Below are 24314 nucleotides of genomic sequence, written 5' to 3' on the forward strand. Positions count from 1 at the left end.
TTGCTACGCTTAGTTTGTTAGTCTGTAAACTTTATTCAGTCAGGCTCAACTGAATATTTGATGGTGACTTATATGGTATTTAACCCTACAATGAAGGGTAATTCAGACTAGGGCAAAATAGCACCCAGGAGGACATCACTAAAAGTTACTCAAGTCCTAAAAGAGTTAATTTCTCTTCCCCAATGACTACTGTACTTCCAGTTAATACTCCAATCTGCTCTCCACACGGTTGGCTCCCAGGACTTTGCATACCAAGGACCTGATAGCTTCCGTGTGTAAAATGCCCATTTCAGAACTCATCAGTAATCTAATCCTTCATGGAAGGTATTATTCCTCACAGGCATCTGTATACACTTCCACCAACCAAACATAAACTACTGGCTCAAAGGAAATCCTTTAGATATAATTAATAGCGTATAAACGAGACTTGTTTTTACTATAAATTAGAAAAGGCCATGAGTTTACCCAGAAAAATACAATCTTGTCCTTTGTAAATAAATGCGACAAAAGACACATTAAGCTGGAGTTCCTAAACTTGGCTGATCATAAGATTCATCTGGGGAGCTTTCAAATGCAGATGCATAGGCCTCATTCTTGGAGATGGATTCAGTAAGGCCTAAAAAAAAAATGCTTCTTTTTTTAATGTTTTTTTAAAATGCTAATCACTGGTCATTGCAATGATTAGCCAGATTTGGGAGTACCTCACTCGCTGGGGCATGTATTTTGAGAGACTGTATTTTAAAACTGTCATGTTGGGTTTATATCGTTTTTGGTTTTTTGGTTTTTTTTCCTTTTGCGGTATGTGGGCCTCTCACTGTTGTGGCCTCTCCTGTTGTGGACACAGGCTCCGGACGCGCAGGCTCAGCGGCCATGGCTCACGGGCCCAGCCGCTCCACGGCATGTGGGATCTTCCCAGACCGGGGCACGAACCCGTGTTCCCTGCATCGGCAGGCGGACTCTCAACCACTGTGCCACCAGGGAAGCCCTATATCGTTTTAACCACACTTCCAAAGGGTTGTTCTTGTGATGCTCAAATTAAATTTAGCAAGCGTTTATTGGGCACCTATATGGTATAGGTATATAGTAGGGGCTGTAGGTACAGAGAGAAACACAGTTGCTGCCCCCAGGACCACTGTTAGAGGGCTTGTCATAGGGCTACAGAACCAGAGAGGGTTGAATGGAACACTGAGGGATTGGGCCCATGACCTTGGTTCTAATAACTGCAAGAGAAAAGACCACAATTAAAAAAAAATTATTTCCGCTTTTGCCTTCCCCTACATTTTGACTGGGCAAATTCCCAATTGATGCATAGGTAGAACTTTCCATATTAGGATGTGGCTAGAAATGCTAGTATGCCCACTCTGGCCTTTATGGCCTGAAAAACACTTTAGCTGTAAGATAAATTAAAAAAATACAAAATGGTGAATTATCAGTCTCCATTTTATTTCCCTGATATAGCACTTTAGGGCAATAATGTAATTAAATCTCTAATTAAGTCAACTGAATAACTGTATAAGTGCAGAATCACCCGAAATAAATTAAGTCCAAATCCCCTGCTAGAGGATCCAATTAAAGATATTAACACCAAGAGGATCCACAGTACTTAAAATGCATTATTATTTAACATTTATTAAAAGGTGTTATTAAACACCTTTTCCGTGATAAATGTTGCTTTTATGAGACTCTTTTGAGAAATCATTGTATGCCTCTGAAAACTATTTGGTTTGAAAGTCCTCTTAAAATATTAAAGGCAAGCCCTTGCCACGGGATCTAAGCAGCTTTAGAAGATGTGGAGGCAGCAGTCGCTTCTCTCCAATGAAATTAAAACAAAACCTTAGACCTAGAAGAAACCCCAAGCACCATCTTCGCTTCTCACCTCATTTTGCAGAAGACACTGGATGAGAGAGGCTAAGTGATGTGGACCAGAGTCAAGAGCAAATCTGAGAAATGGCCTAGGTTTCATTTCTGCACATCCAGAGCTCTTCTACTCTATAGCACTGGAAAGATTTGGAGATAGCCCCAAATTTTCTTTCACCCAACCAGATAGAGTGCTTAGAGAGAACAGGGATACTAAAACTCATCTGGAACGCGGGGCAGACCTTGTTCTGAAGAAACTGTACAATAGAGAGTAAGGGAGTATGAAACAATATGTTAAAGTTTTGTTTTGTATTTAAATGGTTGAAAACAGCTGGATAAGGGTAAAAGGAAACAAATGGGAGCCATGCTGTTATGGGAAGAGACCACATACCTCTCACCCAAGTGGTAGAAGTGGACCATGCTTCCTTAACAGATTATACAGCTGGCAGAAAGGTATGATGCAGTAATGATACGGGACTTCAACCTTTGAACATCTGCTAAAACTTGCATTCTATAGTTGGCAAATTCCTGGTGTGCCTAACTGATAATCTTCTGTATTAGAAGATAGAAGAAGCACTTTTTGCTTAATTATGTCAGCATAATTGGATATAAAGGTGATAGGAATTAACAAAAAATTAATGCCATCTTGGTATTAGAATCAGTCCTTAGAAAGGCCTAGCAGGAATGGGTTTGGACACCCAGACTACATGTTAGGAAAGTGCATTGCAAAAATAAGTTTAGTGAAAAGATTGCCATTAACTATAACTGGAAATAAAGTTCAAGGGTGATGGAAGCCTCTGAAAAACTAAATTCCAACAATGTCATACTTAATTATGAAAGTGATCAAAATAATGGCTACTGAATAAGCTCTCTCAGGGCTCTCATTTGAGAAGGTCTGGGTGTAAAAGGAGGAGCCTACGATTCCCTCCACTGCTGAGCATTTCCTCTGCACAGAGCACCACTGTGGAGACAGGGCACTATCCCTGTTTTGAAGGAGCTGACAAGAGAGATGTACAAAACTGTAAAAATTGTGTGGGACTCCACCCAGAGGCTTGTATTGTCACCAGGACACTTGCCACAAGTGTTTTTAAAGTGCCGTTCCTCACAGAAAATGTTCAGAAACAAACAACCTTGTCAGAATCTGCTAAAAGACTGATGGGCATGCATGAGGGAAGGAGATGATGACAAAAATAAGGGGCTCCCAGATGTAAAGGTTGTATGTTGAGTAAGAACAAGTATGTGCAAATATTTCCAAAAGATAATATACTATTAACACTCCCTAACACCATACACAAAAATAAACTCAAAATGGATGAAAGACCTAAATCTAAGGGCAGACACTATAACACTCTTAGAGGAAAACATAGGCAGCATACTCTATGACATAAATCACAGCAAGATCCTTTTTGACCCACCTCCTACAGAAAGGGAAATAACACTAAAAATAAACAAATGGGACCTAATGAAACTTAAAAGCTTTTGCACAGCAAAGGAAACCATAAACAAGACGAAAGGACAACCCTCAGAATGGGAGAAAATATTTGCAAATGAAGCAACTGAAAAGGATTAATCTCCAAAATATACAAGCAGCTCATGCAGCTCAATATCAAAGAAACAAACAAAATGGGCAGAAGACCTAAACAGACATTTCTCCAAAGAAGATATACAGATTGCCAACAAACACATGAAAGGATGCTCAACATCACTAATCATTAGAGAAATGCAAATCAAAACTACAATGAGGTATCACCTCACACCGGTCAGAATGGCCATCATCAAAAAAGTATACAAACAATAAATGCTGGAGAGGGTGTGGAGAAAAGGGAACCCTCTTGCACTGTTGGTGGGAATGTAAATTGATACAGCCACTATGGAGAACAGTATGGAGGTTCCTTAAAAAACTAAAAATAGAACTACTATATGACACAGCAATCCCACTCCTGGGCATATACCCTAAGAAAACTATAATTAAAAAAGTACATGCACCTCAATGTTCACTGCAGCACTATATACAATAGCCAGGACATGGAAGCAACCTAAACGTCCATCGACAGATGAATGGATTAAGCAGATGTGGCACATATATACAATGGAATATTACTCAGCCATAAAAAGAAATGAAATTGAGTTATTTGTAGTGAGGTGGATGGACCTAGAGTCTGTCATACAGAGTGAAGTAAGTCAGAAAGAGAAAAACAAATACTATATGCTAACACATATATATGGAATCTAAAAAAAAATGGTTCTAATGAACCTAGGGGCAGGACAGGAATAAAGATGCAGACGTACAGAATGGACTTGAGGACACGGGGAGGGGGAAGGGTAAGCTTGCATGAAGTGAGAGAGTGGCATGGACATATATACACTACCAAATGTAAAACAGAGAGCTAGTGGGAAGCAGCCGCATAGCACAGGGAGATCAGCTCGGTGCTTTGTGACCACCTAGAGGGGTGGGACAGGGAGGGTGGGAGGGAGATGCAAGAGGGAGTGGATATGGGGATATATGTATATGTATAGCTGATTCATTTTGTTATAAAGCAGAAACTAACACACCATTGTAAAGCAATTATACTTCAATAAAGATGTTAAAAAGAAGAAGATAATATACTATTGAAAGAAAAAGGAAATAGAACAACTGAAGAATGAGTTCAAAGTCGTAAAGACTAAAATAAATTCCATGAAGAGGGGCCTTTAAAGATGAAATGTGCATTCACATAGCCCATTACAAGTCGTCAGGGGGGCCTTGGATGCAGCTACCATCCTGGCTTCTGCTGTCCTTTGCTTTCCAAGACCACCCACCCTCCCATTCCAAACATCATATTATCCTCTAGGACAAGTAACTGTGCAGCACCCCACTGAGCCCCTCCCTGCGTCAGCTTTCTCACTCTTCTTTTCTGATGTTCTTGTCCAGCTTTCATCCTCTAACACGTCCCTTCTCTGTCTTCCTCCTCACTCTGGAGACCTAGCTTCTGGTCTAGGGCACCTTCACAGACGCACCCACCCACCTCTGTTCTGCTCTCTCATGCTCAGAACGCACAAAACTGTCCTTCCCGGCTACTGAAAGACTGTGAGAAATGTCACAGATGGGAGAGTCAAATGACTAAAGCCTTCCAACACAAGACAAAAAAGAAAAAGATGAGGACGAATGTGCATTCTGGAACACAGATCTGGGAGCTTATGAAAATTACGGCAAAATTCCAGAAAAGGTTATTAAATAGACAGTTTGTGAGCTCTCGAGAAAAGGCAGCAGTGATAGCAGCCCCAAGGTAGGTGGGTCACAATGAGCACATTATGACAAAACACTCTCATTTTTCTTTTGATATTAACTTGGCTGTTAGCTTCAGAAATAGTAAAGATAGAGTATATTCAGATTATGGAAACTTAGTCGTGGATAAGACAGAGAAATGGGATCTGTATAAGAGTTTGGCAATATGGATTCAAATACGTAAAATAACTATTCCTAGAAAGTGTTTAGTAGTGGATTTATATTGAGCAGAAAAGCGATCTCTAGTGTGGTGCTACAAGACTCAATACTTGGTTCCTTTCCCTTATCACAGTGCTTGAATGAAGATGAAGAAGAAATGCATATTAAATTTTAATTTTCAGATGTCATATAGCCAAGAGAGAAAGGCAACACATGGATAGCATCAAAATCTTAATGGTTTTGACATGTTGAGCAATAGACTGATACTAGCCAGAAGAAATGTAACAGGGCAACTGTACAGTTGAGCATTTAGGTTTCAAAAACTAATTGCAAAAGTTTAAACCTCAGTTTGGCAGTGGCTCATAAAAAAATGCTGAAAATCTTTGATAACCACATTCTGTATGTAAGCCAACACTATGATGTAGACACTAAAAAAGAAAAAAGCAACTGCAAACTGTGGCAGTATAAACAGATGTACATGTCCAAAAGACAGGCAGGAACAGTCTCACTGCAATCTTTGGTGGTCGATCATGTTTAGAAAGCTATGTTCAGTCCTGGGTGCCATGTCTCAAGAAGGACACTGACAAGATAGAAAGGGTCCAGTGTTGGGATGAAGAAATATTTGGAAACATGTCATTTAAGGAATGTTTAACCTGGAGGAAAGGATTAAAGGAAGATATTAAACCCATCTTCAAACTTCTAAAGCAATTAAATGGGAGAAGGAGCAGTCTTGTTCTATACGCTTCAGGGAACAGAACAAAGAGCAACAAGATGAAGTTTCTAGGAAGCTTTAATTTCAGTAACAAACAAGAAAGAGTTTTCAAATGACTAGTTTGTCTAACACGAATAGTTTTTTTTTTTTGACGAGCTGTTAACTCCCTATTATTTAAAGTCCTCAGTGACTAGATGCCCACATCTGAAAAAGGTATGAATGAAACTCTAAGCTGAAGGGGGAGGTGGCACAAGGCTGCCTCCAAGGTACCATGCAACTTCAACATCCTAGCTGACAGTGCTTCAGCTGAATGGTTTTGCCAGCTTCTGAGTGGCAAGACTTGGTACAAAAGGAAAAGCTACAATTAAAACGTTTCTCTAGGGCTTCCCTGGTGGTGCAGTGGTTGAGAGTCCACCTGCCGATGCAGGGGACACGAGTTCGTGCCCCGGTCCGGGAAGATCCCACATGCCGCGGACCGGCTGGGCCTGTGAGCCATGGCCACTGAGCCTGCACGTCCGGAGCCTCCGCAACGGGAGAGGCCACAACAGTGAGAGGCCCGCGTACCGCAAAACAAAACAAAACAAAACAAAAACCTTTCTCTAATACAAGAAACTGTGAAATGTACTACAAACAACATAAAAATTTCCTTTTTTCTTAGAATAACAAATTATTTAAAAGAATCTATAGGAAAAAAAATCTACTGATCTACTGACCTTATTAAATATCTTATTTTGGCAAAAGTGGAAGGAGGTGGAAATAAGAGAATTTTTAGTTATTATATTTCCTCAATCACATGAATTCACATGCCAACACACAATTAGAATGGTAGTGCTTCACAATATTAAAATAGTAATAATATTAATAATCGCAATAACAACAAAGACAATCCCATATATAGTACTTATATGTGCCTAGCACTGTGGTAATATATTTATATCTATATAAAATATATATATATCTGTAAGATATATATAATAGTACCTACCTCATAGGGCTGTTGTGAGGATTGTACATCTATCTATCTATCTATCTACCTATCTATCTATCTATCTTCTGTTCTATATACCCTATGAGGTGTGTGTGTATCTGTCAATCTATCTATCTACCTATCTATCTATCTATCTATCTATCTATCTATTTAGGAAAACATTAGAATTTCCTTTGAGAAGAGAACACATACCTATGTTAATAATGTCCTTTGCACAAGGGCAAACTTTTAAAATACACATCACAGATTAAAAGAATAAATCAAGTCAAATACCTTTGGATAAAACCATATTTACAGAGATGACAAAAAACTTAAGCCATCATTAGATTAATTATGTACCTCTATTACAATATATACATTTTTTTTCTACCACAAGTAAAAATGCCATATGGTTGTAGAACAAATGTCAATAGGAATTGGAGGTGGAAAATTTCCACATTTTCTGGGAAGAAAAAGCCATAAATATCTCAATTGATTAAGTATACTCTTCTGGACCTTTTTTCTTTTTTTTTTTAAACAAAAAGGCACTGAACAAGACTACTGTGTTACAAAACAAAATTAATGTATTTGTAGTTTAAAAATTCTTAATAATAAAACCATATTTTTTTTAACTAAAAATCTCAACCAAAGACTCTGACTGCAGCAGTGGTATTTGGGGTTTCACACAACAACAGGACACTGCCTCATGTCATTTTCACAATTTTTTAAAAACCAATTTCAGGGTTCATCATACTACATTTAAGTCACTGAATAAAGCATTATTCAGTGCTAATAATAAAGCATTATTCAATGAGTTCAAAATGATGAACATAGTTTATCCCATGCTTTAACATTTTTACTGTTCCCTAAAATATCAGAATATTTTTCTTTTGTAAAATAGCCTGCAAAATTACTATAATATAGATTTGTATTGAGCTTTAAGATATTCACTTTTAACAAGTTCTATTTATTGTTTTTTTTTTTTTTTGTTGTTGTTGTTGTTTTTGCGGTATGCGGGCCTCTCACTGTTGTGGCCTCTCCCGTTGCGGAGCACAGGCTCCGGATGCGCAGGCTCAGCGGCCATGGCTCACGGGCCCAGCCGCTCCGCGGCACGCGGGATCCCCCGGTACCGGGGCACGAACCCACGTCCTCTGCATCGGCAGGCGGACTCTCAACCACTGCGCCACCAGGGAAGCCCTCTATTTATTGTTTTTCAGAATTAAAATCATTCTGTATAACTGTGTGAGAGCACAGGACACACATGACGTTTGTTACACTGTTCTTCTTTTCCCTGGCCAAGTTCTGGAAGCCCATGGAGATGGGAGGTAAGAGAGGTGGACTCTGGGAAAAACAAAATGCCATGTATTTCCAGACATGATGGTCTTTCAAGCACCTTGGAGCAGAATCCTCCAGATGAAGCCACACAGGAACCTCTTTTTTCTTATAATATGATGAGATGTTCTCCTCCTAAGACTGATTAATCCATTTATGCTATTTCATAATAATATGAAAAATGATCATAGAGAGGCAGTGAGCAAACTTTGGTAGGGAAACTCTGGACCTGGACATGTGTGACCTTGGGCAAAGCAACTTCTCTAAGCCCACCTCACCTATAAAATCACAGAGGTAGTATTTATGCCACAGGCAATTATTATGAGGAACAAATAAGATAATGTATGTGAAATTCCTCTGACATCAATGAAATGCTACACAAAGGCAAGGTTTGAAGAGTAAGTGAGCACTGGGTTCATTGCAAACCTTACGTGTAACATTTTTAATGATGTACCTGCCTTTAACTATAAACATTCATAGATTATTTTACATAGATTCATGAAGATGTTTTAAATACTTAAACACTGTGAGTATTAGTGAATAGGAAACATGCTTGTTTTGAAAAATGAATTTCCAAATCATCTTGACCATTTAAAATTCAGTCCATTCCCCTTAAAAGGAAAAAAGAAAAAAACATAATAAAGACAGGTAAGGTATCATTTTTCTCGCCCTCTCTTCCACACATGAGTCTGTTAGGCTCGGTCTGGACGGTGTGTGGCCTCCTACTGAGAGTGAGATTTCAGAACTGATTTCAAGGCTCAACCTCTCAGCTAAGTACATTTATGAGTCTGTGCTGTGAACTACTATCCACAAAGACCTGAACATAACCAAACAACTCATTTCATACAAATTATCATGTCTGAATATATATGTATATTATATGTATAAATACCTCTAAACAAACACACACATATACAGTTTAATATATATAACTATATATTATATATATATGTAGTTTAGAGATATTTTCATTAAAAACATTTTACTACCATAATCAAAACTGACCTAAATTGTTGACTCTGTGGCTGAGCGTTCAGGCAAAGTGACGCTTGCTACTTAAGAAACAGAGGTCAACCTTGTAGCTCACGATATGAGTATATGTGCCTGACTTCAAAATGTAATTAAATGGAATAAATGTACAATTTAGTTTAATTTTTAAAAGTTAACTTATAAACTTTCATTAACATTTGATAGGTAGGGAATCTGAAGTTAGTAATATGGAATTATATTAAATTGAGGCTTAATTCCATAGGAAAAGCAAGCTTTGCTTCCTGGTTATCATGTCTTCTAAAGGAAAATTTAATGATTTATAAATAATCACTGATTTATCTATAACCTGACTCAAAAAGCTAATTTTTAATTTTAGTACTATATTCCAAAGAAAAACTTAATTCTATACATTGAAATTCAAAAAGCAAAACTGGGACCTTGAAGCTTTTTAGCAAACTCTGTACCAGAAATTCAACAAGCAAAACATATCATAGGTTGTAGATTGCAGCAATGAGCTACTCTTGCCTGTAGCTTTTTTAGGAGTGAATCAATAAATAGTAAGCTCTGCAATCTCATGACAAATGCAATGCTGGTTATTTAATTAAAAAGAACACTGTGGGACAAGAGCATGCATGTCATGTAGGTAAACAGTCCTGGGGGTTATTTGAGGAATACATAAACTATGCCAGAGTGAATTTGGGTTTCTATTATTTTACTTGAGTCCATATCTTATACATTTCTTAAATCCTCCTCATGTCCAGGTTTTTCATCTGCTGATACCTGGGGATCAATTACCTTAAAACTACCATTACCACCGCCAACACCATCCACGTGACCCTAGATTCTTGACATCCTAACATGCATCCTGACACAAGATGAGATCAAAAGTCATTTATGATTTCTATCACTAGAACGTAAATCATATAACTAGAAAACTATGTCAACTGAGAGCAATGACAATGAAACCAATGTATATACCTCAGCCATGCCTTCCAGGCAGATTGCATCAGACTGGGGGCAAATGCAGGAATCAATGTATGGGGTGACGCTGTTACTCGGCCATGTAACTGTAATCATATCTGCAGGATTAACACCTCTTCCAGATGTAGGAGGGCTCGACGTTATGGTGCTATGGTATTTGTTAACATAGATTCTTGCTTTCCTCAAGAGAACAGTAATGAGAACTTGTTTTATTTACTTTTTTTGGTCACGCTGCATGGCTTGCAGGATCTTAGTCCCCTGACCAAGGATCGAACCTGTGCCCCCTGCAGTGGAAGTGTGAAGTCCTAACCACTGGACTGCTGGGGAAGTCCTGAGAACTTGTGTTATTTTAATTTATTTATTTATATAAATTTATTTTATTTATTTATTTTTGACTGCGTTGGGTCTTCGTTGCTGTGCGCAGGCTTTCTCTAGTTGCAGCAAGCAGGGGCTACGCTTCGTTGCAGCGCGCAGGCTTCTCATTGCAGTCGCTTCTCTTGTTGCGGAGCACAGGCTCTAGGCACGTGAGCTTCAGTAGTTGTGGTGTGCGGGCTCAGTAGTTGTGCCTCGTGGGCTCTAGACTGCAGGCTCAGTAGTTGTGGTGCACGAGCTTAGTTGCTCCATGGCATGTGGGATCTTCCCGGACCAGGGCTTGAACCCGTGTCCTCTGCGCTGGCAGGTGGATTCTTAACCACTGCGCCACCAGGGAAGCCCTATAATTTTATTTATTAAAAAAAATTTTTTTTAGGGCTTCCCTGGTGGCGCAGTGGTTGAGAATCTGCCTGCTAATGCAGGGGACATGGGTTCGAGCCCTGGTCTGGGAGGATCCCACATGCCGCGGAGCAAATAGGCCCATGAGCCACAACTACTGAGCCTGCGCATCTGGAGCCTGTGCTCCGCAACAAAAGAGGTCACGATAGTGAGAGGCCCGCGCACCGCGATGAAGAGTGGCCCCCGCTTGTCACAACTAGAGAAAGCCCTCACACAGAAACGAAGACCCAACACAGCAAAAATAAATAAATAAATTAATAAACTCCTACCCCCAACATCTTCTTTAAAAAAAATTTTTTTTTAAATTAATTTTTATTGGAGTATAGTTGCTTTATCAAGAACTTGGTTTAAATGGTTATACCTATAAAACTTTCTTGAAAGAGTGAAGAATGCTTACCAGCTTAAAAAAAATCACAATAATCACTGTACTGGTTCAGCAAATAAATGATAAGACAGTCACTTACTAGACAATCACTATTTTTGAGATCAGAATTATGTTAGATTACAGAGTAATGCATACCATTTTCTGCATTTTTGTAAGACCAGAGCCTGCCTACAAATTCTCTCTTCTTTTTGTAGTATGTCTAAAGCACCTTGGGAAGCAGTATGGTAGTGAAGAGTACAGTGTGGAGTCAGCGGACTCAGGTGGAATCATGACTGTGAGATAGTCAACTGTGAACGCTGTTAGCTTATTCAATCTCTTCTCCATAAAATGAAGGGATTCAGAGACAGAATCTGATAGAACCACTTCATTAAAGTGCTTAGTGTATGTCTTGAACAGAGTGCACAGTGAAAAACACGCGTACGATGGCATGCATCTGACAGAGATCACAGGACGTCAAAAGGCCTACAACTTTTCCTAACAGGTGCACACAAATCTCGTCAGGACTGAAGATAAAAGGTAGCATAATTTTATTAGATCTAGAACAGGGAGACCTTCCATAGGGGGCACCATTGCACCATGCAGGAATCAATCTTCAGAGGTACATCTTTGGCTTTATTACTACCTGGTGGATAGGTAAGACCTTTCATCAATCCAAAAAGTCAAGGACTTGGGGGAAAGAAAGGATCTACTCACCCGTAATCTTTAGTTAGGAGCACTGTACACATCACCGACCTATGCTACAGGTCCTGTGATCTCTACTGTTATCTCAGTAATTCTGTTTGAAAATTGAGGCGGCACGGCCTCCTTGCTATTTCAGAAAGGTGGTTAAGCACATCCAGGATCAATATTCTGTCTCACGTGTCATTGGGGAGGCTGAGTAGTGCCTGCAGACACTGCTTAGGAAACATGAGGGAATGTCTTCAGATGTACCAAATGAACAAATTACAGCTTTCTGAAAGATGAGACATCTTGACAAAAATCCTTAATTCTGTAAAAAATCAGCCTGTAGGATTAGTGAATGAGTTTGAAAATATCAATCTAAGGTAATGACAAAGACTTCTGACTTACTAAAAACCACATTCAACATCAACACAGAGGTGCCTCCCTTTTCATTCTCTTTTTAGAAAACTCATGCCTCTCCACTGTTTTTTTTTTATGACAGGGAAAGAGACAGCATTCTCTTCAGCTCTACTTAAAACTGTTCCGTGGACTAAGCAGGCTCCTCTATGGGGACAGAAGGCTCAATCCTCCACATAAAATCATACAGGCTCTCCCTGTGCATAAGTGGCTCCTGATACCACAAACTGAGAACGATAATTGAATCCAGCCACCCCACCGTGCAAAGTATTTACCCACAGAACCAGCCTGGTGGGCATCTGTAGTTAGCTTTCTAGACTAAGAGTCAAAAGGTTACCCCAATTGAATCTTTGTTTCAACCCAGAGAGTATATGGCATTGAGGAGGTAACCATTTGATTAAAAATATACTTGGGGAGAAATAAGAGGAACAAAGATGGGGTCAAATATGTCTTATGAATTAAAAGGAATATAGGCACAAACATCTGGCCCATCTTGGGTTATTCATTCATTCATTCAACGGTAGTTCAGCATACATTTATTGGGTACCCAGTATGTGGCAGGAACTGTGTTAGGTCCTCAGGGTATAACGGTGTGCAAAACCAGACTCGATTCCAGGCTTACAATTAAGAACTGGTCTTCATCAACAATCTAAGTTTGCCGTAGCTTCCTGATAAATGTTAGGTATTTTGCAGACATGTAATTTTTCAGGTCCCAGTAATTCAGAATGATGAATCTAAGGATGGGAGAGATTGCCCCAATAAATACTAATGTCATAAACTAAATAATGTTTTATATATAAAATTAGAGATTAAAGACCAATAAGCTAGGAATATATGATTTGAAGAAAAATAAAGAAGATTTATAACTGCCTAGAGGATTGAATTTAAAGAGTATCAATAGGGCTTCCCTGGTGGCACAGTGGTTAAGAATACACCTGCCAATGCAGGGGACACGGGTTTGAGCGCTGGTTAGGGAATATCCCACGTGCCGCGGAGCAACTAAGCCCGTGTGCCACAACTACTGAAGCCCACGTGCCTAGAGCCCGTGCTCCGCAACAACAGAAGCCAACAGAATGAGAAGCCCGCACACCGCACCGAAGAGTAGCCCCGGCTCACTGCAACTAGAGAAAGCCACGCACAGCAAACAAAGAACCAAAGCAGACAAAAAATAAATAAAATTAAAAAAAGTAAAATAAAATAAAAAATAAAGCGTATCAATAGTACTTGGGTGAACAACTTAGAGGGTGGCAATATTTTATGATGTCACAAAGAGGCTTATCATTTTTATCATTTAATAATTTTATTCATGGTCCACAAGGGACTAGAGATTATGATCATTAAATCTGTTGATGCCATTGAGGTGTGTGGGATTGTCAACACCTCAGAGAACAAGAATCTAATTTTAAAATAACATTAAGATATTAGTGGAACAGATCATCAGGGCAAGATGATAGTCACTGGGGACAAATGCAAAATAATACACTCAGAGACTTAAGGAGGAAAAGAACTAGCTTGATAATGGGGAATGAATGAATGAATGTCCAGAGGGTGACTGTTTTGCAAAAAGACTTGAGGGCTCATAATAAGGCACAACTCTTGGCTCAAAGATACTGACTATTGCATGTGGAATTAGAATTTATTTTTTATTTTATTTAGTTTTAATTAATTAATTTTATTTGGCTGCATTAGGTCTTTGTTGCTGTGCACGGGCTTTCTCTAGTTGCGGTGAGTGGGGGCTACTCTTCGTTGTGGTGTGTGGGCTTCTCCCTGCAGTGGCTTCTCTTGTTGTGGAGCACGGGCTCTAGGCGTGCGGGCTTCAGTAGTTGTGGCTTGTGTGCTCTAGAGCACAGGCTCAGTAGTTGTGGCGCACGGGCTCAGTTGCTCCACGGCATGTGGGATCTTCCCAGACCAGGGCTCGAACCCGTGTCCCCTGCATTGGCAGGCGGATTCTTAACCACTGTGCCACCAGGGAAGTCCTAGAATTTATTTTTGATTAAAAGTTTCACATGGTACAAAAGCTTCTTTGCTTTATTACAGACAGAAATTGATCAATGATTATTTTTCCATCATTGATAACTGTATTTTGAGGGAGATTTGTAATCAAAGCAGTGGTTGCAAAAACTGGCTTTAGTAAATTAATTGTTTTGAAAAAAAGATTAAACAGAACCTATTCATTATTGCTGAAAAAAAAGGAAACCCAAAACAAAAAATACCCCACTTTTCTGAAATGTGATTGCCAAAAGAAAAACAACTGGTTTTATCTGATTTTTTAGGAAACAAGGAGCGGAGGATTTAAAACTTTCAGATGGCTGTTCTGGCAGTGTCTTCCAGCACCCACCCCTCTACTGTGGGTAGGTCATCAGATCAGCGCCTGCACTGCGGGCTCGGTGTACGACGTTTCTGTCTTCCTCAACTGTTCCCCAGCACCTCAACCACAACTTCAGCCCTCACACAAAAATTCACAGTGTAAAAAAAAATCACATTTCCGAAAACAGACTTATGGTTACCAATGGGGAAGGGGTGGAGATAAATTAGGAGTTTGAGATGAACATGTATACACAACTACATATAAAATAGATAACAAACAAGGACTTGTTGTACAGCACAGGGAACTATACTCAATATTTTGTAATAACGTATAAGGGAAAAGAATCTGAAAAAGAATATATATACATACATTCAATTAAATATATATAACTGAATCACTGTGCTGTACACCTGAAACTAACACAACATTGTAAATAAACTATACTTCAATCAAAAAAATTTTTTAAAAACCCCACATTTTCCAATGGTGTATTCCTTCTATCGCCATAGAAGCAAGCAAGTCTTTAGGAGCCTAGAATTAAATGCTGGTTATGTCACTAAAAACACGAGTTCAGGCAAGTTATTTTTCAATTCTCAGTAGCTCAGGTTGTAATCTGGAAAATTCCAATTCAAATCAGAGTCTACACTTTTTTTTTTTTTTTTTTTTTTTTGCGGTACACGGGCCTCTCACCGCTGCGGCCTCTCCCGTTGCGGAGCATAGGCTCCGGACGCGCAGGCCCAGCGGCCATGGCTCACAGGTCCAGCCGCTCCGCGGCACGTGGGATCTTCCTGGACCGGGGCACGAACCCGTGTCCCCCATATCGGCAAGCGGACTCCCAACCACTGCGCCACCAGGGAAGCCCCAGAGTCTACACTTTTAAAACAGATACCTTTCAGGAAAAAACCCTGCTCAGATGTATTACCTTAATACCCTTATTTACATTTTTACATGTTGTCATTCAGTCTTTATCAAGCATATAAAATTTTATATAGCTGCATCCATATCATAATGGTATTTGGATTTTTTTCCTTTAAATTCTTTTACAAACATCTCATCTAATTGGACCACAAGTCTTTAATGAAAAACGATGGGAGAGGGGAATGTCAATGCTTCTACATAGTCTCCATAATTATCACTAAAACAGAAATCCTAAGTGTTAAGACAGCTTCAAGAGGTTAGAAGAAATGAGAGATTTAGTGCATACAGTGATGCTGTTTGGAATATTTTACCAAAGGAGCTAATGCGAAGTCCCAGGGTAGGAGAAGGAGCATCTGCCCAAGAAAGGGGTACAGGGAAGAGAAAACACAGCAACATCTGGTCTCTAAATGTGCCAATGTGAAAAATTCTCAGAGCCAGTTAGCTAGGGTTATGGGAAAGAACAAGCAGGAAAAAATTGTCTGCCAAAAAAAAAAAAGTGTCTGGCTTTGTCAGTAAACAAAGGACAGTAATACTTACAGAAAATTTCCTATACTAAACTCAAGGTTCAAAAAAGAATTTTGGATTCAATAGGCAGCAAAATGGCTGAAGCAATCTATGGATAATAAATGAGAAGAAATGGCTAAAGGGCAAGCCTTGGAAAGGAAAGACTTTTTCTTCTTAAAGGGAAATGATGATATGTGATCATGCAAATGCAAATGTCTGTGGACAGCACAGTTTGCTGCTGGGAAGGGAATTTTAATGCGTACCCTATGCAAATGCGTTTTATAATAAAACAAAATGTGCAGGGCCTTCTGAGGGCAGGGAGGAAAGAGGAGGGCAGGGGCTGTAGACGCTGTGCCTGAGAGGCAGGGGAATGCGCTACTCTGGGACCTTGAACAAATTCCAGGAGAGGGGCCATGGCAAAAACCCACTCCTTTCAAAAAACCTCTCTCACGTTTGACTGAGAACTGGATGCCTGATAAATCAACACCTGCAAAATCTTTCTTTACCAAGGGCTTAACCTTGAGCAATTCTCTGTGTTTCGAGTGAACCTCAGTAAGAAGACATGAAAAACAACTCTCTTTTCTGTACTGAGTCGTGGGGAAAATTATATGAACTACACAGTCAAGACTGGAGATGGATACAAAGAAAGCTCCTGCAAACCATTTAGAGTCTTTGTGTCAAAATCAGCATGACTGTCAAAGCCCATGTAAGGCCCAGTCCTAGGCACTTGGGGAAGAATGAGCAGGAGGCCGGCCCACATGGCTGAGAGTCTGGTTTTGACCAAGTGATATTTATTCATATTTGCATACCTGAAGCAATTATTAACAGGAAATTGAGAAAAAGTCTGTATCTCTGTGATGGAGATATTTAAGCCAGCCTTTTTGAAAGTGTTAAAAAATTAAAATTGTAGAAAGCCAAACCATAGGTGCCGTGTTTTGCCTGAAGTGGTAAAAATACCATCTGCCTCAGTCTCTGAGCAGCATGCTTCTTTCAAGTAGCAGTAGCTAAACTACCGGCATACGCTCAGCCCCAGCTGGGGAAAATACACAGCCGTTTGTAGATGTTTTTCTAAGTAAGAGTAGTCAACATGCTCGTTTTCCTTCAGACATACATATTAGTTACCATAGCAAACCAAGAGTGAATGTGGGCTGAGAAACTTCTCCACTGGTCTTGACACACGCCCATGAATTTCTACAATTCAATAGGTGGCACTCTTCCCTGTAACACTGAACTCAATCTGCTTGGCGCCAGAAACCTAGGGAACATGGACTAGTTCCCTATTCCATGAGAGATACACACTCAGGGCTGCAGACCAATCACTGTAATGAAGATCCCCATCGCATCGCGCATATGAGCAAAACTATCGGCACCGGTTTTTTGGTCACAATTCGCTTCTGGTAATTACGTTCTGTCCAATAAAACTTCTGCAGTTTTAACTAGGTAAGTAAGATACTTCTTGTTTTTTTCATTTTAGAAGCTGGGCAGAATTGCCTTATAGTTCAACAGCTTCCAGTCCTGCCCAGCCCTGGGTGGATGAGCTTCAGGGGAAGGTAGAGTGCTCCTGTGCTGGTGTGAACCACCTTCCAGAGGCGGGAGAGACTTAATGAATGAATAGTTGCTGAGTGCTTTGATATCTTTAGATGATAAAGGCAGTGCAGCAGTGTAAAGCGTTCACATCCAGGCTTCATCGCCACAGGAACTCAATTAAGAAGTAATTCAATTTCTTTTCTGAGTGTTTGAGGACAGACCACCGTTTTGCTGAATGTGACAGGCACTCTCGAGATCTAGCTGAGACTGATTTTGATCGTCACTTCTGCCCTCTCCCCTGCTTCCTTGCCATTCTGAGACTGACAAAATTGGAGAGCTGGTATACAAAGCCATAGAGCACATGGTCAAAATAATTTTCTATGGTTCTTAAAATCTGATTTTTCAGATAAAATTTGGCTTTTGAGAAAACACTCACCACTTGGAAATAAAGAAATCTCCAGCAATAAATAAATTTCATGACACTCTCCAGAAATGGCCATTGAGTTTTTCAAATGTAGTTTTACAGAGGGACATCCCTGGTGGTCCAGTGGGTAAGATTCCACGCTCCCAATGCAGGGGGCCCAGGTTCAATCCCTGGTCGGGGAACTAGATCCCACACGCAAGCTGCAACTAAGAGTTCACATGTCGCAACTAAAGATCCCACATGCTGCAACTAAAGATCCCACAAGCCACAACAAAGATCCTGCGTGCCCGCAACTAAGACCTGGCGCAGCCAAAAATTAAAAAAAAAAAAGTAGTTTTACAGATAAACCCACCAGGGGAGTCCTAAGCTGCCTAGCATGATGCCTGCATCAGTCAGCATGAGCACCAGGACCATATCATGGACCCATGATATGCTACGTAAGAGACAATACTGTGCGCTGGACCCTGCAGACGTCTCCCCGACACTTGGTAGGGATGGATATAATTGTTTTTACCCATGGTACTTGGATTTGGGTCTATGTATGGATGATAGGTCTGGGTTAATCGCCTAGATCCCTTAAATATCAGCACAGCACCACATACCCTAGCAGGGTGGGTTTCTGTTTATTGGCATGAGAAATATTCTCACTGGGCACTTGGGAAGGCAACTGAACATAGGGATGGACTGTGTTATATAGTCAATATACTCTTTAAATGGCTAATTTGAGTCTACAAACCCCAATTCCAGACCTCTTAGCGTCCTGCACTTCTCCTAGCATCGCACCAATGCAGCACTCATCCATACGCATTTGTCACCCCTATATGTAAGCTTGTGCTGGGTACACGATGCAACCATGGACAAGGCCATTGAAGGCCCTGCCTTCAGGGCTCTTACATTTTAGTGGAAGAAGACAGAAAAAACAAGCAATTAAATAAAAATGATAATTTTAGATTATGATAAATGTTAAAGAGAGAAAAAACAGAGAAAAGGTGGACTTTCAACAGGAAGGTCTGAGTCAGTCCTGGTTGTGGCGGTAGTCAGCCCCAGCGCAGCACCTCGCCCACATTAAATATCAGATCCACAGTGCTTGGACGTATGAAGCGGATGAAGGAATGAATCTGGACCACAGTAGTACACAAGATAAGAATGTCCCCTCTCCCCCAAAAAAGAACGTCTCCTCTCAAATTTGGGCCTAAAGAGTAGAACAGCACTATTCTAAACTGCTCCTTTTATACTAAGGAAACTGAGGGAAGACCTAAAAGGTTAAGTGGCTGATAACAGATTTTGCAGTGAGTTGGTAACAGAGCCATTGCTCGGTTCAGGGTGTTCTATCTGTGCCCCATATTCTTTTCTTTTCTTCCAGTCTCTTCCACTATCAGGTGCTTCTGCAATAAGAAATCCTAAAGGAGTTCTCTGAGTCATAAATAAGCATCAATGATAAATAATCACTCTATTGCCAAATCATGATGTCATTTCCCTTACTTTTTCATTTATAAGTTATTTCCTTTACTATCCCAGTGAAATCCCAGCATTTATCTCCAAGCTAGTTTATTGCAACCTTCCCAAGCAATCTTCTTATCCCTGCTGATACCTGCAACTTGTGTCAAAAGCTTTCCTTTCCTCTTTGACTGAAATAAAAAACCCTGTACCAGAATATCTCCTGTAACTAACTTCATGGGTCTTCTATTTTCTTATGGCCTCACTCACCATTTACCAAGTGCCAAGCACTGTGTTGGGCACCAAGCATACAAATAAGATACTGTCTCTGGGGGGCTTCCCTGGTGGCGCAGTGGTTGGGAGTCCACTTGCCGATGCAGGGGACGCGGGTTCGTGCCCTGGTCCGGGAGGATCCTGCGTGCCGCGGAGCGGCTGGGTCCGTGAGACATGGCCGCTGAGCCTGCACGTCCGGAGCCTGTGCTCAGCAACGGGAGAGGCCACAGCAGTGAGAGGCCCGTGTACCGCAAAAAAAAAAAAAAAAAAAAAGATACTGTCTCTGCCCTCAAAGAGCTCACAGTCTATGATCTGTCTCATAAATGGTCATTATAAAATAACAGAGTTAAGTGCAATGACTGAGAGATGCACAGTGTGTTAGAGAATGGAGCACCTCATCCAGCCTAGGGAACCAGGAAGGACTTCCTCTTGGAGATGATCCTACGTTAAGCCTTACAGAAGAGGCAGGGGTAGCCAGATTAAGGGAGACACTGCTGCATTCCAAGCAGAGGGGACAGCATGGGTCAAGGCACGGAGAATAGAAACAGTATGTTTTATGTAATTTGGTGCCGCTGGAGCACAGGGTAGGAGGGGACAAAGCTGGAGAGTCCCTCCAGGGGATGAGACCACAGTGCTTTATATGCCACTCCAGCAAGCTCTGAATTTGCCTTATAGACAACATGGAGCCAAGGAAGGTTTTAAGCTGGAATGTGAAACTGCCAGATTTGTGGTTTAGATAGACATTCTGGCTGGCGATGGATCTGTGGGGACAAAAGAGAGGCATAGAGACCAGTCACTAGGCTTCCTAGTGGTTCAGATGAGGAGACTCAACATGAACAATGAAAGAGAGATCAAGAGGAGGGGCTGGATTCAAGAAAATGTAGGATATAAAACTGATGTGACTTGGTCATGGAACATAGGGGTGAGGGGGTAAGAGCATTTGAGAGTGACTTCTAAGTTTCTCACACGGTTGACTGGTGGGATGACAGTGCCAATATCAGGAGACAGAATGAGTAACAAGGACCAGAGATAAAACACTAAGACTGGACCCTAATGTCAACGATGGACTTTGGGTTATAAAGATGCATCAATGCAGGTTCACTGATTGTAGCAAAGGTATCACTCTGCAGCAGGATGTTGGTAGTGGGGAAGGCTGTGCCTGTGTGGGGTCAGGGGGTAATGGAAACTCTCTATACTTTTTTGCTCAATTTTGTTGTGAACTTAAAACTGCTCTGAAAAATAAAAGTGTATTAAAAAAAAAAGGGTCCAGAGATGTTGGGAAGATGCCGAGTTCAGTTTAAGACACTTTGAGCCTGTGGAAGACCATTTGGGTATTAGGCTCAAGTAGACATCTAAGATACAGTGACAGATATAGAAGTCCTCAGTTTAGAGGTGCTCCTATTAATCTAATTTTTCTTGAAGAATGCAAAAGTTTGTGAGATAGAGAAAAGGAGGACCTGCATTTCAGGCAAGGAAAAGGCACGGAGCCAGGGGTGTGCGCTCCGGGGCTGTCAGGAGAGCACAAGGTTCTGGATCAGCCCTGGAGAGATCACTGAGGGTTTTGGTTGTCCCACTGCAAGCAGAGCCCTTACAGGTCCCACTTCTCCCTCCTTGTCTTTGGTGTGCAGATGTGCTCACACTCTGGCTATTCTTGACTGTTGTGAAAACCAGATGGTTAGAATGTTCCTTTAGCCAAGCAGCTGTATGCATCCCATACACCTGCTAAAATATTCCATTTGTTCCTCAGGAGAAAACAGAATGTGACCCAAGTGTGTTCATAGGCTTGCACCGGTGCACTGAAATCTGAAATCCCACAGCAGTTTTTTTTTTTTTTTTTGGCACTACGCGGGCCTCTCACTGTTGTGGCCTCTCCCGTTGCGGAGCACAGGCTCCGGACGCGCAGGCTCAGCGGCCATGGCTCACGGGCCCAGCCGCTCCGCGGCATGTGGGATCATCCCGGACCGGGGCACGAACCCGTGTCCCCTGCATCGGCAGGTGGACTCTCAACCACTGCGCCACCAGGGAAGCCCCACAGCAAGTTTTGAACAAGGCTGTGAGTCAGAATTATCTGTGGAGCCTTTTTTCAAACCCTTCCATTCTGCCCCCCCCTGCTCTGCCCACCAGTGGATTTTGACGTTGGTGGAAGAGGGTATTATGCTGTGGTAACCCAGGCATGTATGTTTTCAAAAGCCCCACAGGTGATATGAAAAATACTGCCTTTACAAATCCAAATCTGCCCTGAATGGTGCTTCCCAGGTATTAGCTGATGAGGCTAAAAGCTGTTTTCCATAGTCCAAAGGCATCTTTCCAGCAATGGTTGGTGCTTACCCAGTTTTTCTTCACAACACTTACCACCATTTGACGTTATATTATGCATCCATTTAGTTGTTTATTAGTTACCCATCTCCCCCACTAGCTTGTAAATGTCATGAAAGAAAGAGTTGATCTGGTTCACTCTTGTATTTCCAACACCTAACAGTGTCTGGAATGACGCAGGCATTCAGTAAATAAGCTTATCATTAAATGAATCCTATTTTACCTGCTAATCAGTTTTGAATGTGATGACTCTCTTTTGACCTTTCAAATATAAACAAAAACCAAGCGTCAAATTGAAATGTATAAAACTGTGTAGAAGGTACAAAATCTACCTACCTTAGCATAGTCTAATCTTCCTTTCCGTTGAGCCTAAAACAGAAAAGAGGGGGAAATTAATTAGTTCTTTAAAAATCATTTAGTATTTCTATAACTTTTGCTTCTCAAAGAATGTCAACTCTCTCCCCCCTCACCTCTCCCCTTCTCTGTCTCTATATATGTATATAGTGAAATATATATATATATGTATGTGTATACATATAAATAAAACTCTCAAACATATTGAAGAGTTGTAAGAACAGTACCACAAGCACACATATACACTCTAGGTTTGACAGTGGCAGACACCATGACCTCTCACCCCTTCGTGCTTCAGCACACAACTCATAAGCATAGGACATCTCATACATGATCACTTTCAAATTAAAAAAACTAACAATAATGCCATATCATCTGACATACAACCCATGTTCAAATTTCTCCTGCTGTCCCAAGAATATATTTTATTTTAGCTTTTTTTCTCAAACTAGAATTAATCAAGATTCACACATTGCACTTGGTTTTTATGTCTCTGTTTCGCCTTTTAAATCTAGACTAGCCCCTCCCCGTTTTTTAAGAAATGAAAATAAAAATCATTAACTTTTAAAATAATTGACTTTTTGAGGAGACCAGGGCAGCTGTTGTATAAAATTTCTCTTTCTGGATTTGTTACATTATTTCTTCGTTGTGTCATTTCACTTGTCCCTGTGTGCTTACAAACTGGAAGTTGGGTCTGAAGAAGCTTGCTTAGGTTTAGGTTAAACATTTTTCGCAAGAATATTTTACATGGAATATTATATACTTCATATTGCATCAATGTGGAAGGCACCAAATGTCAGGCTGTCCTACTCTTTTTTTTTTTTTTTTTGTCCTACTCTTAATAATGCTATAAATTTGATCACTTGGTTAAAGTGGTGACTATCAGATGGTTCCACTGTAATGACATATTTCCTTCTCTACAATTAGTAATCTATGGGGTCAAGTTTTCCACTTGCTTTGGCATAATTTTTAATATGTTGTATCATGCCAAAAGACACTCACCTCCATCCCACTGTCACCAGGGATGAGGAGAGGGAAGAAAGCTGGAGGTAGGAGACATCCTGTATGAGGTCAAATTTTATTTTAAATTATTTTTAGTTATTAAAGAACAACTTAAAATGAAAACATATACTCAAAAGTGTATGTATCAAATCTGAACATAATAGAGACAACCAATGTGTTAGTATTTGCTGGTAGGTAAGCTCATTTTTTGTGGACTTCAGAACAAACTTCTCCTGACATCTCTGCACAGAGCAAGAGCCCTTCAACTTATGAACAGGTTAGGTCTTGAGACCATTTTGTTCCTGAGTCCAAAATGACACTATACAGATAATAAATGTGGGTAGATTACTTTCATGAGAGAAAATGAGATCTTTATAACATTAATCCTGACTCTTCTCGTTTCTTTATAGTCTTTAAAAAATTTATCCAAAAGATGCCTGCATTTTGTTTTTCTTGTTTTCATAAAAAGCAACTTCTAATAAGACACTGCTCATGTATAGCTGTTGGCACTATCACAAACGACTCAGTTAAAACTGTGACTTGTACACTTTCAATGAACCAAAAGGCCTCTGCAACCAATATACTTTAAAAAAGAATTCGTGGTTCAATCTGCTCTTCAAAGATGTTTTGGGGATCTAGGAGTTTCAGTGAACTAAGAAGGGTTTGAATTAGTCCTGAGATGCAATATACCAACAGGAATGAGAATCGGTTCTTGCAGGTATTTTAAAACCAGGCTCATTCTTCTCTCTGCTCAG

General features: G+C 40.4%; 1 protein-coding gene across 7 annotated transcripts in view; it reads right to left on the reverse strand.

Moving 5' to 3' along the window:
- Positions 1–24314, reverse strand: part of PDSS2 (decaprenyl diphosphate synthase subunit 2) — a 267741-nt gene that overhangs the window by 14732 nt on the left and 228695 nt on the right. For 6 of the 7 annotated variants that reach the window (XM_060283789.1, XM_060283791.1, XM_030882914.2 and 3 more), the window contains one exon: positions 22540–22572. In XM_060283789.1, coding sequence (XP_060139772.1) covers positions 22540–22572 — 33 coding nt within the window. Of the gene's footprint in view, positions 1–13114; positions 13231–22539; positions 22573–24314 lie in introns of those variants that run through there. The other variant, XM_060283788.1, reaches the window with a different exon arrangement.

This window comes from Globicephala melas, chromosome 14 (genome assembly GCF_963455315.2).
Source record: "Globicephala melas chromosome 14, mGloMel1.2, whole genome shotgun sequence".
Lineage (NCBI taxonomy): Eukaryota > Metazoa > Chordata > Mammalia > Artiodactyla > Delphinidae > Globicephala > Globicephala melas.